We start from the raw sequence: 15856 nt of genomic DNA, 5'->3' as shown, positions 1-15856 counted from the left end.
AAGGGGAGGCACAGGGGACTATGACCAGGCTGGACAGCAGGGTGTCCCCAGTAATCCTTGTTCTGCCACCAGTTCCCTCTGTGGCCTTAGGATGTTCATTTGGCCACAAAGGAGGAGGTTGTCCATGGATTCTCTTTTGTGCATGAACACAGACTGTGCCTATAGGAATGACCTGAGCTTCTTTGTACCTCCAGAAAAGGGAGGATGCTGGAACTGTACATATTTACTTCCCTTGCAGCCATGGTGCGAAGGTGAAGTGGTTGATGTTTGCAAAGTGCTTTGAAAATGAAAGTGTGGATCCTCGGGCTCCAATTTGCATCCCCTGCCAGTATAAAAGGTACCTTAGTCAGACAGCCAAGGATTCCCTCAGTATGCAGCTATTCCTGTTTATTTTGCTAGCTGGTTCTGTATAGCTCCCTTTCGGCCCTCACAGGTGTGTCTCAGACTCTGATGAATTCCAGGGATTTTTAATTGATGTCACCATTCCGTGGGGGCTACTACAAGCTGACATAAGTTTAGGCAGCCTTATGAATGCTTTAGCGTGCACAGAGGACTATGATGGCCCAAGATTTGAATGTTTAGGCCACATGGATTTACAAAAATGTAAGTGGCTGTGTAGGAATTAGCCTGAAAAGGCACACAGTTTAGCAGAGAACACTAAGCCTCTGCAGATGTTGGACTGTTATGCAGAAACTGATAGAGAAATACGCCTATGGAAAGTAGTGATTTCAAAACCCTTGGAAATTATTCTCTGATGAGTTCTGTAGACCGTCTTGACAATTGTGTTAGCTTCTGGAAAAGCACTGTGGCCAAAGTCTTAATCCCTAATGCCTGAAAAAGCTCCGTAAGACCATGCTAGGTCCCCGAAGGAAGCAGGTTGGGGGCGGGGGGTCACATTTCACAAGGTACTGAGAATCTTCTGAAAATACAGATGCCAGAAACTGCTTATCAAGGTCCAAAACTGTTGTCTCACTGACTTCACCTGTATCAAATTTACAGCATACAGCATACTGCTGATAGCAGGTATGTGTGCATAGTACTAAATTCTGATCTCTGTTCCACATCACTCATCTGAGCACAGATTTTTTATTTCTTCGGTTTCTTCTGTGAGACCTTTGACACTTTGGCTCCTTCTCTGTGGTCTTAGGAGCACAGCCCAAACAGGCATGCCTATAAGCAGTAGGAAGGGATGCAGATCTGCTGTAAGCATCAGTACAACCCCATTAGCACTGCACAGCATTCTGTGGTTTGAGAGCAGTACATACTTCTTATTATTCAGAAGTTTTTTACCAACTTGCAGATTTGCCTTTCTACCATGTTCCCCAAGATAGTTTGACAGGTCAGCCTTGAGTGATGAGCATTCTGACACAAACTGCGTTGTGTCTTGGAAATCTTGCCTGCAGTTGTTTTACTGTAGTATTGCTTTGATTTGAAAAAGGAACTTTCTACAAAGTGGTGTGTTTTAGAATATAACAAAAAAAAAAAAAAACAACCCAAACGTTATTGTGCTCTACATATTACAGAGATTTTCTGCTTAGCACTTATTATAATTTTCAGGTTTTCTTCTTTTTCTTCATGTAAACGGAGAAGAGTGTATTTTTTGTAATTTTCAACAGTTACTGAGAAGCAAGAATAATAGAGACAAGAAAGAATGTGAGCTTTAATTGCAAATATTAAATATTTTTTTAAGTTGACATTTTGAAAGCAGATTGCCCTGGAAATTTAGTGATGCTTTAAAAGAACCTATATTCCCAGAGTAGGCTCTTTCAAATCCAGAAGTATTTCTTTGGTGAGCTGACCAGAGCACAAATATACAGGTGTGTAAAATGCCTTAAGATGCTAAAACAATTTGCAGGGACAAAAGCCTATAGACCACAGTGAAGTGACAGTACAGATCTAATGGGATAGTGCAGAAGTGTTACTGAACATCGGGGACTGCAAGAGTAGCCCCCAAACAAATGTTTTACCTCATTGGTAGAGACAGTACCTTTCTGGGCAAGCTGCTTTCTCTGCAGGCCTGAACCATTGTGTTGGTTTTGTTTTTCTGTTTGGAGTGCCAGTCTGTTTACTAAAGTTATTAGTTTATAAATTTTGCCAAGGTAAAGTAACTGTGAGAGCTTTAAATTAGAATAAGTGCCACTTCTGTGTGGCAGGTTCCTTTGAGGGCTGATTAGAAAGCAGGCCTCCTGTTGCCAACCCCTTTATGCATGGCACTATTGCTGTGGGTACTTGTTTATAGCTTTCCTTTGAATTTATATAAGTGTGCACTGTGGTATGATGAATTGCCCTGTGATACTGAAGATTCTGCTTCTTTTTTTTTCTGGGTAAAGCTAATACTTCACTTTAAAGAGTTATTTTAATTAGGTGGGGTTTATTGTAATGAATTAAAATTAACTTGGAGTAGCAAATTACATAAGACTGTGAGGTTTATAGATTAGCCTCACCATAGCTACAGCACATCTTTTCGTATCGGAATTAAAGTTCTGTATTTCAGACACCTTGGTACTAAACACATACAGCAAATGAGTGTAAGTGTTGTCTCCAGTTATTTTCCTCCTAAATGTGATTCTTTTCACTCAGAAGGTTGCCACACTAAAAACCAGTCCTAATGGGCAACAAAGGGTAAAAGCAGCAGCTGCAGGAGGCTGGATCCCCTAGCAGGAGATAGCCTAGGAGAGAGGAGTGCCACAGCATCTCAAGCCAAACCCAGAGGTGAGGGAGAGCATTTCCTCAACTGTCAGTGCAGGGTCAAGGCAGGATCTAATGACATGTCTAACTTGCAATGTGTCACTGGCCAGCTGACAGGAAACAGAATGACCAACCTCAAAGAATGACATTTGGTAGGAGGATACTTCTTCCCTCACAGGGAGGAAGGAAAAAGGCACAGAAGCATGCTTATTTATGTAGTACTTCTTTTTTGGATGGGAGAATATTTAAACATAGGAGTGGGACTTTACTGTCTTCCCACTTTGTAGGGCCTGAAAACAGGAGAAAGTGCGAGTAAAATTCTTCCCATTTAGCTGTGACCACACATTTCACACTTCTTGTACACAAATGCAAATGACAACAAAACAGAAGACAATAGAGAATCCAGGCTTCTGGATTTTACAAGCAACAACCACAAGGACAAACATAACATTTTATTGTCCTGGTACCATGTCAGTAAACACTCCAGATTTATTGATTTACAGTGAGTGTCCTTACAAAACTCAGAGAAGTAGTCACTTTGCTCTAAAGGGCAAAATAGCATTTTAGTGTCTCTAAAAGTCACCTTTTACAACATGGAGTTTCTTGAACTGAAAAAGAGGGAACCCAGATGAGGTTGCTATAATAACAAAACGTCAGCATAGGGTTCTTAACTGTCTAACCGCTTATCAGCTATGAAGGCATAAAAATCGCCCTTATTTTCTTTTTCAGCAAGTAGATTTGTAATTCACACACACACCACACCTGCCACGTAACCAGTGTCCCAGTTCCCACTCTTCCTTGTTTGAAAGCTGTAGGAATAAGGACTCTAAGATATCCAAGATGGGCTGGCACTGTAACCAGTTGTGAAGGAAGTCAGAGAGGGAAAGCCGTGGGGGCCTCTGCTTATCAGCTCAGAAATCTTTGGCCGTTAGCATCAAATCTGCTCAGTCTGGCTCTGCTTGCAAGCTGCCTTGAAGGAAAAAGAGGCACCAATGTGCAGCGGAGTTTGGGGCATTTAGAAGAGGAAAAGAGCTAGCAGAACTCCATAGTTTTTCCTTTCCTTCCCTGCACATTTCAAAATTGACATACCATAGACAAGGGGGCATATTTCACTTGTATTTTAGATTTTAGGATCAAAAATACATTTACATGTTCTCTTAAACTGAGTGTATGTATGCTTACTGGCTAGATAACTACCCAATATGGTTTTCATATGCAAGAGCCAGGTTTGGTGATTTTATAACTGGACTGGTTCAGGGTTTGCTTTTAGCTAAGTGGAAACAGTGTTAGGTGCTTTGAGTTTGTTTCAGGCTGATCCATAACCTCTTGTGTGCTGAGTGCTGTTGTACAAGGGCCCACGCACTGGCTGGCAATGTGCAGGGAATCCAGATTCCAGGCTGTCCCTTTGTCACCTGGTAAGCACAATACCCAGCCTTATGTCACGAGGCAAGGATGTGAACTCGGCAATCAATACGAATGTGGGATGCATCTGTCTGTATAATAAGACTGCAGATAAGTCACAGCGCTTTTCTTTCAGGCTGCATCAAGAAACTTGTAATTTCACTTGTAATTTTGTTCAAAGGAATTCTTGTACATGCACCTGTGGAAAACTGCAAAGGATCATTGTTTGAAAGGTTGCCCTTTGCATATAAATCACAGCTCTGTGTGCTTCCCCATTTTAATTGGGTGACCTTTTGAATCCTATGGACAGGAGCTTAAATTCTAGACCTGCTGGTTGGTTTCAGATTTTAAATCAATTCATTTGAAATCAATTCATGATCTAGTAGTTACTCTGCTTTAAATTTGAGAAGTTACACTTGGAAGGTTCCTTCTCATGTCTTCATTGCAGACCAAACAGATGTGTGTAAAATCCAGATAAATTTGTCAGTTTAGTTCCTGAAAAGACCTATCAGGATTCAGTGGGTATGAGAGAAACAGGAGGAGCAAGAAGCATATAATGTTTCCAACAGGACATTTCTGTGCAATTATCAACATTAGCTTCCATTATTTGTCACTAATTACAGATGGAGATGTTAAATATTTAGTAGTAGTTTGTTTAATTGGGTTTGACTTATAAAGGAATCTGTACATAGCGTAGCTGCAGTTCCAGGAGTCAGTTCCTCACTCCCAGCTAGGCAAATTTGTATTCACATATTGTCAGGCAAGGGGTTTTGCTTCTGTTGTTTGGGTTTGTTGCCTCTCTCTACTTCCTCTTCCCCCCCCCCAGTTTATTTGTCTTTAAGGTATCTAAAGCTAAGAGCATAAAGTAGGAGTGCTGCTTGTGGATGTAACACGGGAGAGAGGTCAAACTTACATTTGTTTACAGGTACTGTAGTTTAGAAGGTACCAGCGTGATAAATTAAACATAGCAAAGGAAAATAAAATTAAAGGAGAACAACTAGCCCATGAACACGTCTGTAAAACACTGACTTAATCCTGAATATCTTATTCAGCAGTATTGCCTATCAAAGCTGCTTGTCCCCTGTTACTCTGTTGTACAATAGCTGCAGATAAATCTGGGTTTGTTCAGCTTTGGGTTCTGCTTGCTCTTTACCTGGCTGTGTCTGACAGGGTAAAGAGACTTCTAGCTGTGGCCTCTGCAGAGAGTGTGCATGAATCAGTCAGTACATGAGGAATATTCACTTTGTTTTAAACCCTGCAGGCCTGGCTATATTCATACTTGTCCTTATCTTGAAACTCCCATGATTTCAGAGGAGTTTCTCTTAATTTATACCAGGGTAATCATAACCATATTCTAAAGTAATAAGACTTTTGATATATTTCTCAGAAGTGCCTCCTTTTGCCTTTTTTGTTTAAGCTTTTATTCCTGCTTAATGAACAGTGTTCTTATTGGGGAAGGATGCTTGTGTATTTATTTCAAACATTTGCAGTATCACAAAGGCCTTGTTTTTCTACCAACCAGACATAAGCCTGATTCCTGATTAACAGTACAGCCCCTTTGCAGTATGAAAGGACAGAAAGGTTTCCCAGTTTCAATGAACTGCTGTGAACACGTCCTAACCGTTGCTCTCTCTCCCCATCACCAACCATTATCTTACTGTTTATGGGCTAATATGTGCACTTTGCCCATGGAGCCAGGCCACCTTGCCTGAAACAGAAGAGGTTGTTTTAAGTTCCACTGCATTTCAATGAACAACAAACAGGGGAAGAGAGGCTTATGGAAGGCTATTGACTGGCACCATAGGTTAAAACAGCCTTGGAGCTACTCTGATTTATGTCAGAGGCTTAACCAGGAGCCCCTTGCCAACACTCATAATGAGGGAGGCGCAAGGACAGTGAACAGACACCTGTGTTTGTGTCTGTTCTCTTCTGGTGACAATGATGAAAGTCTTATTTGCTGTACCTAGGAATATATGTCATTCTTTTCCATACAACAATTCTGTGATATATGTACTCACATATAATAATGAATCCAAAAGGAATCATTGACATTTTGCTAGTGACTTACTGGAAGTCTCTGAAGAAAAATAGGTATCAGGGGGTTTGTTTTGGTTTGGGTTTGGTTTTAATTTTCAGTTTGCATCCCTGAGAATATGCTGCGCAACTTGAGACTGTTTTTTTATGGGTAGATTTTCTGTGGCCCAGCTGGAAATGCTTGAATAGAAGAACCAGAACACTGAGAGTTTTGCATAAATGCAATAAGGATTATGATCTGATTAGCAGTCATGCAATTTCAAAGACATTAATTTAATATCAAATCACATAGCTTAGGTGAACTAATTTATATGAATAACTGCAATTCAGTGTAGACTTCCCTAAATTATTATTGTCAACATTGGTCAGTCATGACCTAAGATGACCATATAATTGACCATCATGTCTGAGAACAGACCTGGTTCTCAAAGGCTGGTAAACATCAGCTCACCACACATAAGTGGTATTTATGGGAACACAGATTCTCTTGGGATTTGACCCCTTCTTTGTTGTGGAAATAGCTCTGGTTTAGTTCAGATCAAATCCTTATTTCCTTGGGAATCTCAGGTTTCAGAGACTGTATTTTGTTAGGTCTATGCTGGTGATCAAACTTGGCCTGGATGAAACTTCTTGCCTACTTCAGTGCATTTAAAAATTCACTGGTACTCCTCCTGCTCCGCCAGCTGCACTGCAGTACTGGAGATACTGGTGGCAGTGACACCTTACCCAGATTTTTTCTGTCCAGAACTCCTAAGTCTCCATCTGGCTTCCTGCTTTTCACCTATGAAAAACTATTAGACATCATCTGCTTTCCAGCTCCCTTGTTCACTCAGGATAAGTGTGACCATTGAAATCTGAATATATATTCATTTTTGTATCAGAAGCATTGTAATTCCAGGGATGAAGCACATTAGAAACATCTGCTAGTTCCAAGATTTTAGATACGATTTAAGTCGATTTCTTGTAGGCCGTATTTTATGAAAGGAAGGGAAAAGCCTGGGAGGGAAAGTAATCTATGGTCTCATCATCTGTTGATGAGCTTCAACTGAAGTTACTCTTTTTGTATTTCACCTGTGTTAAAAATACAGAAATGTTTACAATCTGAGTGTTCCTAGATGCTCTGTCAGTGCAATTAAGGATTATAGCATAGGATGGACCTCAGTACTTCGCTATCCTTCAGCTGGTTCATTTAGTGGAGGCGGAATGTGGAAGTGGTTACCCTTCCTGTGGGACTGCAAATCCCACCTGTGCTACATTTTTACCTGCATGGCAACTGAGCCTGAGAAGCCCATGTAACAGAATCTTCTTAATTGCTTACAGCGGCAGTGGAGCCAAGGCCTTAATGTTTTGGGGCATTAAAAGGAAGTTTACTGCTTTCAGATGCTTTGAAATGGCCCAGATACTCTACTGAAACCAGCTCCTGACTATGCAGATTTGGTTTCATGTGTGAGTCGGGGATGGTGGAGCCTCTTCCTCTCCTGGGATGAACATCAGGAAAAAAAATATCATAACCCTGAGGTCTGTGAAGCTGTGAAGCAGTCTCCCAAGAGGAGCATTGGAAGCTCTAATTAAAATTGGACTGGGCAAAACACTTGAAATTACACTATAGGCAATAATCCAACACTGGCAAGATGGGTGGAGAAAACGCCCTAATGGGTCTTTTCTGTCTTTAAATTCTATTTCTTGTCTTTCACCTTTTTCTTTAATGGTGACACAGTGTCATCTAGAAAGCATTATAAGATGCTATTGTGAGTGAGTAAGATGATGTTAAATGTCAAAAGAAAATTCAACAGTTTCTCTGCAGGTTCACAGTGATTATATGGAGACAAGAAAAAGAGAAACTGACTGTGAGCAAGGGACATCAGTGCAGTGTTTCTGATCTGTAAGACAGTGGCAAATGCCTGCAATATACGTGTTTATCATTTTGACATTACATTTCATATTCCCTGCTCATGAAGAATAACCATGTTCCACTAAACCTAACACAGGTGTGGAAAAGTCATTTATTTGTAACTGTGTACATCACTCAGATTGCTGGAGACATCTTCTATCCCAGTGTTTCAAATATCCCCAAAGACCTGGGGTAAATAATACCTTTTTGCAGCTTAATTTATAGCATGTATTTAATCTGAGTATTTCACAAATCTAAATATCTCATCAATTTAGTATGGGGTATAATCATATTACAGTTTACCGGGAAAGAACCCTGGCACAGTATAATGGGGCTTTGACAACAGACTCTGTGCTGCAGTACAGAAGAAGGACAAGTTTGAAGAAAGGGTATAAAAATCAACCTTAAAGTCTTAATTGTGTCTGAATAAGTTTCATGTATTTGTTTTTGGTGTTACCACTTAATACCCCTCTTCTGTCCTCCTCCCAGCCTTTCCACTTGATGTAGGATTTCAGCAGTGTCCAATGCAGACGTGTTTGTGTGAGAGGTGTTTTATCATGACAACCAGCTCAACAAAGCATCAGACTGAAGTTCTGGAAACCATGTTGACACTGTGAAGCTGCATTCTTGATTCATTATTATTACCAGTGCACTTAAGGTTCGGCTAGGCTTGCCTTTTCCATGAACCTTTCTGTCTTCCCCTTTGGTCCTGCAAAATCCAACATCCTCTTGTTAGCTGCAGACAGTTGGAAAAGTATGGTACAGGGTAAGAAGTTGGAATAATAAAAAGAAGGGAAGAGAAGCAGAAAATCTTGATTAGAAAGTATAATTTAATAGAACATGTATTGAACCAAATGTATTGATTAATGTGGAAGATATAGTACTTATATTGATTCAAACTAGAGATTTAGTACTAAAAGCTGTAAGCCAAAAAGCTGTTGCAGATTGCTACAAAAGTCAGTTTAATGCTGTCCTTGAGAATGCCTTCACAAAGAAATTCTTCTAATGTTTGAGGAGTAGGTAGAATGCGGTATATGTCAGTTTGATCCCGGAGGGTTTTATTTTGTACTCTAATAGCTGTTACGAGCCTACATTATATCCAAGGAGTAATTTTCCTTAGGGGTGCCCAGCTCGCTTTGTGTCAATATTCTAGCATTTTAAGTCACGTACAGTATATGCTTCTGGGAACAGTGCAGGAGCCAGCCAGACTCATAATGGTCTGCATTCATTAATAAAGGCAGAAGCTTCTGTCCCTCCATTGCCCACTACAGGGATGCCTCCCTGGTCTTCAGGGACCTGTACAGACACATTTAAAGAAAGCTTTATTTTGAGTGGGCAGGAGATGAAATGCAGGACTTGCAGGCATTTCCTAAGTCAGCTATATGCCTGAGCACAGGGGTGACCTTAATGGGTCAGAGAAGAATGCAGGTCAAAAGACTTATTATCCAGCCTGTTGGAAACCAATTGCTTTTGTTAAAAAAAAAATAAAATAAAATGTAGTGCTTAAAGGTTGATAGTAATGTAGAGTTCTGTTTTACAACCTGGAACTGTATTGCAGTGCAGTGGGGTGCTGCTTTTCCTTCTCCAAATGCAAAAAATACATGGTCTGTAATGTACACAGATAAAGGATTCCACAGAAGTGATAACATGGAGGGTACCATAATTACTTAATCAGTGATGATTGATTACTCCTGTTTGTGTTCTTGAACTAAGGAAAAAATAACATGCTGCTGTGCTACTGTTACCATCTGTTGAAATAATGCATCTGCATTTCATCTTTATATTTCTTCACATGTACCCTCTTTGCACTGTTTGTCAGGTGCAACCATGTCTTGTTTCATCTAGTCATAAAAAAACAGAAGTCCCATTAAAATTGAACACAATTGCAGTTCACATTAAAGATTCTAATGGGCTAGTGAGTCTGTGGTTATCTGTGGATATTTTTTTCTTCATTAATTTTGATGATGTGGGCAGGAACTTTTTGCTACCTAATACTTCCCATGTTCTATCTGAAAAACAAAGACATAGATCAAGCAACAAAAAGTATTATTGCCTTTTTTGTCTCAAGCGTTTCTTCAAGGAAACCTTTCTGGTATTATTTTGCCAAGGAGATTCTCCCACCCAGTGTTATTGTGAAATCTTTGCATGTTTTTAACTCCTTAACACTAACAGCAGGGATATCTCAAAGCATTTGCATCCAGAAAAGTGATGGCATATAATTTTCTAGCAGTTCACATAACGTTTGGGATTCTGGATTCTGCTAACAAAAATAATCATCTCTAGGAACAGGGCAAATGCATTTTAAGAGTTTATTTTGCTTGTGAAAGATACTGAATTCAGGTTTTCCTAGGTATTTAACTGCTTTCCAGATAATACTGAGATAGAAAAATTGGGTATGTAGGAGCTTTCCTGGCTCAGTTTGTGTCTAATGCGGTAACAAATGCAGTGACACACACACCTCCTGCTTCACTGTTCCTCCATTTTGTGCATGCAAAGCTTGCATTTGTGTTTGCAAACTAGTTTCTCCTTATGAAATCACAGCACTTGGAAATGTTAACATAGCTATTGCTGAAGTCCTGGAAAGATTATGGTAAGAAAAAATATTTTTCCATTTCCACGGCTAAGTAGGAAATTGAGATTTTTGCTTCATAGGGAGACTACCTCATAATTAAACAGATGTGGTTATGTGCAATCAAATTTAGGGGAGCCAAAGAAGGGGAGCATATGATATCTCCTGTACTTAGTTAAATGACTTCTCTTTGGCAAGTGGGTGTACTAATTGCTCCAAACTCAGGCAAACTAGTTTGAAGTTTCAGGAGGAGGTGTGTTTCAAGCTTATATAGTGTGTTTTCAGTAAAGGGCAACGAGCTCTCCGAGATGCAGAGGATCTAGACTGTAATATTGTGCTCTCCCTGGGTGTCCCACACTCCCGTGTCCCTGCCGTGTCCCTGCCGGCAGGAGCTCCAAATTCTGCTTTCCCTGCCTGCCTGAACTCCCACTGCCGGGAAGGCAGGGAACTCGCTGCACACAAGGCAGAGACTATCAGAGCCGAGATCTGCTGTGTGGATAATAGAAGAGAATTTTTGCCCTAAATTTTTAAACACAACACCCCTCATAAAAACAACAACAGTTCATAACTGGGATTAATGTTTGCAATTTTCAGTCACTTAGACGTGGGGTCTCCAATAGATGGCTTTTGGTGGAGTGGAATATGGCTCTCTGTGGGATTACAGAATTTTCTTCTTTTTCTTATCTCTCCTCCCATCCTTTGCCTGATTGTCTTGTCAACGTTCTGCTCCTGAAGTGCTTCCACTTTGTATTTTTTTGCCACTTAGCCAAATAGGTATCTTTCCCTAGTCCCTCAGGTTTGGGGAGCCTTAATTACCTTGGAAATCATGATTTGTTTGACTGTTTACAATAAGTATAGTTGCTTTTTTAAGGCCTAAACTGCTCAAAGAACTTCCTCATGTTTGCATCCTGCCCTGTCTCGTTTTTCTCTGCAACACTTGGGTTTTTCTATTATCTCTCCATTACCTCTAGAGAATCTCATTTTGCACCAGGGCACAGGAGTCAGGGACACTGAGAGCAGGGGCAAGTCAGTCCTTATGTTGTGTTTTCTTTCATCGCCTTCATATTTGGGCCTTCTTGTTTTTTAATCAAAAATGTCATTGCAGCCAGAACCACATTCCCAAAACACCTTTTGACTGCTTCATGTGCAACTGTTCATGTCCAGCTTCAAACTGATTATGCATTTTCACTTAGTGGAAAGAAATAAAAACCGGGCATGACTGACATGCTTGCTCTCAGTCGGTTAGCAATAACACACACACACACACACACCCCAGATAAGTCTCTGCAGTGTAACAACTGGTAAAATAGGACTTCACCTACTCAGAAGTAAAATCAGAATTCAGGCTGCCACCCCATATTTAACTTGTCCTGTTGTTTCTAAGTACTGCAGGGTCTCCAATAAGCCTGTGGTGTTATGCTGTAAATGCTGCAATAAATGGATGCAACAGGATGACAAAAGGGCTGGCTGTCAGGCTTAACTCTTCATTTCCGTGCTTCTGTGGTTTAGTCAGAGCCCATTACCTGTGAGCAGCCAACATTCTCGGCTGCAGATATTGTTATAGCTTTGCAACATTCTGATATGATTTTATGGGATAAGAAGCTAAATGCAATCAAGTGGTAGAGTATATTTTTTTAACACTCTTTGGCCCTGGACAGTCTGGAATTCCTGCCATCGGCATTAAATCATTTTGTATTCACATCTGGAAATTGCATCTTTGAGTGTCACTGGGTCATTTTCCTTTAATCTTGAGAATGGCACTACATTAAAAATTCCTCAGTCTTTCTGTAAGATCCTTTCCTTGCCAAATGTCCCATGTTTGTGTGCATGCACAGTTTAGGGAGAGAGGAGAAGGAAGGGAGGGAGAACTCTCAGGCTGGTCTGCGGTCATGCTGTATTTCACATCTGTTTGACCAAGGCTGCTTTTGTGTGCCTTTCCATGGGTGGCTCTGGAGGGTATGGTTCAGTAGATGTTCACTTTGTTGAAAGTGATGACCGTCTTTCGGGAATAGGTTCATCCTGAACTGTGTTAGCCCAAAGGGGGTTAAGACAGATTAACTTAATAAAGCAGAGTGAAAGGACTGGATGTGCTGGGAGCAAACCACAGGATGTGACACCCCTGCCCTCAGGGTCACTGGCCCAAATCTGGCCCAGAGGACTAAGGGGAAAATTCCTCACTAATCAGTGGCTGCCCTCTTGTCTGAGAAGTAGTGTTCACAGACTTTTTCTAGTTATCTGTGGATCCAGTGTGCATTGCAAAAGACTTAACATGTATTGGATTGGTACTTTGCTCTTAACTCAATGCTTATGAAGGATCTGAGCCAGTGCAGGAATTGAAATAGCATCTCTCATCCTTAAATGTGGTTGACTTGATTAGTGCAGTGGTAGGAAAGAGGGTAAAACTTGTGTTTGCTGCTGGATTTGGTGATTACTCATGTAGGAAAGGAGAATTTCAGACTCCAAAGTCTACACTGTGTCACCTCACATAAGGCACTGCATTCACTTGAGGAAAAAATATCTGTGGTTTTTGGTGACCAAAGGAAGGGCTGTGGGAGCCCTTCCTGTTCTCATCAGTGTCTGAGCTCTCTGCTAGGCACAGAATGACTCTTATCAGAATACACTGTGCCACACTGTTCAGGGAGAAATAGGTTTTAATGCAGTAAAACATTTGGAGTGGTGCCACAGCCTAGGAAGCACAGTCCAATTAGCATTGGTCTTTTATGACAAATAAATGCTCTTCTCATTTGCATAATGCATAAACCATGAGCTGTATGTAAGTGGACACCCAAACCACTGACCTCATGGGCAGTTTCACTGGGGCAAGTCAGCCCAAATCTACCTAGAGAGGGTGTGATGCCCTTCCTGTGGCACATGGAAAGAATACCGGTGTGAAACAGCTGGGGAAAACACCTCTCTTTGATGACACTTCTTTCCACTGCTTTAAAACAAGGAGGGCTTGAATATCACATCTTTCTAGTCCATCATTTTGTGAGATATGTTGGGACAATTGTATTTGCATCCTTCTTTCACACAGAAATGCCTGTCCTGTGACTAAATTCTTTCTTTTGTTTTTGTTACAGAATCATACGATGACCCAGCACAGCAGTTAGTGCAAGGCCCATCTCTTCCAGAGAATTCTTTGTGGCACAAAAAGGGAACACGTTTTACTCTTTGCACGAAACTTTCATTGTTAATGTATATTATTCAGAAACATTGTATTGTACCATAAAACTTGTATTATCGAAACTGTTGGATGTTCATGTGTTTGAACTTTTGAGCACCGGATAGACTTCCTGTATATAAAGTGTTGCACATGTATTATGTTGTCTGATACTAAAATGGTCTTATAAAGACAAGTGGACTTGGGCCCTATTCAAGAAAGATACAAATAATAATAATACTGAGGGGAAAAAACAACACCTGAAGAAAAAGTGTCGTTTTCAAGGAGGAGGGAGAAAGTAATAGCGATGTTCCATTACAGCTCTGTTTGGCCTTCCTTTCGTTTAAACTTCAGTCTAAAAATCTCTCTTTTGGTATACGAACGGACGAATCTAAGACTATTTTTTATTGCTGAAGATTCTTGCAGAAAAATATGAAGAGACTCTCTCTCACAGAGCAGGAACCCACAGTTGAATAAGGCCCGTATATATATTTGTAAGCCTTGCGATATGACAGATAGCATTACCATATATGCAATAGTTGTTATGTAGATTGTCAAAGAAGTTTTTTTTTTCTGGATACCATTTGAAGCTTTGAGTGTTCAAGACTTTCCTTAATGATTTCACATGGCCAAATTCTTGAATCAGTTGAACTAACATGTATGTTACTGTTATTAATGTTTACTCTGCGGTCTGAACCTGGAGATTACTGGAATTGTTTTCCAAAAGGAAATAAATTCAGTTTACCATTATGTGTGAGCGTGCTTGTGTCTTGTCTTTTTCCTTAGAAAGCAGCATTATTATTACTGCTCCTGTAGTACTTACGGGACCACCAGGGTCTGGAATTCCATTGCATCAGAACCTATACACTGCTAAGCAGGAGTAGACCGGTTTTCTTGAAGGTAGGCATTTAAATAAATACAGTAGAAACAGATCTGCTGGCCCACTGCAAAGGAACATGTGCTTGAGGGTAATATTCACTGTTTTCTGAGTTTCCTTGTTTGTTTTATTTGGCACTCTCAACAATTTCATACCTGTACTCTTGACACACTGGTTGCCAGAGGAGTCACCGCACATCTTCTGTGTATAATTATGGTTGTATTTCAATGTGATATTATTTAGTGAGCTGGGTCTAGTGCTGACAACCAGCAGCCACTGCAGCCCTGCCAGTAGCACTGTTAACCTCACACCCCTCACCTTTTCTTCTGAAATGGGTTGCAGAATTGGAGGGGATGCACACCGCGGGATGATGCTCAGCAGCACTGTGGCCCTGTGGAGCTGTCACAAGACCTCACAGCTTTGCTCAGGTCTGAATTGGCTCCTGACTGCCTGCAGTTTCAAGAAGAAGAAAGATGGGGAGTAAAACCTCTCTTTGCTTACCAGTATCCCCTACTACTCTCATCTATGAAAGGTAGATAGCCAAAAGAACATTCTCCAGCTATTTCAGCATCTTATTCTATTGCTGGAGTTGCTGGTTTTATCCCATAGAAACCAGTGTTGCTGAAGCACTGCAGTTAAAGACTGAATGTCCAGAATGTCATGGACAAGTCCAAATGGAACTGCTTGCCTAGTTCTTAGGGTAGATATAAAGGGTGATTTCCAGTTTGCTGAATGTCACATTTTGTCTGGTGACCAGATACTCCAAGAAAAAAAGTGTCATGTTGAAGACTCCAGCTTTGAGGATATTGTGCATATTTTGCCAAATGCAAAAAATAAATTCCCTGGTTTTGAATATCTCATTTGTGCTGACAAAAGGATAAATACAGGCAGAAGCACTCAAGGCTTGTAAAATGCCAGTTCTATTTATAAGTCAGAAACTGTTCCCATTCTTACTCTCATTAATATATTACTCATCTCAGCCAAATTGAATGTGATGATATGTTTTTTACTTTTGACAGATACCTTAAAGGATATAAGACGTTTCAGATTTCATGTGTGAAAGTGTGACATATTGGTTAAGACTGAAAAGAACATGTTTCTAGTAGAGTTCAAGTATATAAGAAATATTACACCCTACTGTTTTTGTAAATGCCAGAGTGCCACTGAGTTGAGACAGATGGTAGCTGGGAAAGATGCAATCTTATAATCAAAAGCTAAAATATGTCAAAAATATGT

The 15856-nt window shown here is 40.4% G+C and overlaps 1 protein-coding gene across 1 annotated transcript in view; it reads left to right on the top strand.

Moving 5' to 3' along the window:
- The window catches only part of ZNF521 (zinc finger protein 521), a 231862-nt gene extending 217369 nt beyond the window's left edge, over positions 1–14493 (top strand). Inside the window, exon 10 of the mRNA XM_061360528.1 lies at positions 13664–14493. Within this exon, the coding sequence (XP_061216512.1) occupies positions 13664–13693 (30 nt within the window). The 3' untranslated portion in view covers positions 13694–14493. The remainder of the gene's footprint in view (positions 1–13663) is intronic.
- The last annotated feature ends 1363 nt before the right edge of the window (positions 14494–15856 follow it).

The sequence above is a fragment of the Neopsephotus bourkii genome, unplaced genomic scaffold, assembly GCF_033783945.1.
Source record: "Neopsephotus bourkii isolate Nb327-2 ecotype Australia unplaced genomic scaffold, CSIRO-AGI_Nbou_v1 NB_1027, whole genome shotgun sequence".
Taxonomy (NCBI): Eukaryota; Metazoa; Chordata; class Aves; order Psittaciformes; family Psittacidae; genus Neopsephotus; species Neopsephotus bourkii.
This window is presented reverse-complemented; position numbering and strand designations above follow the sequence as displayed.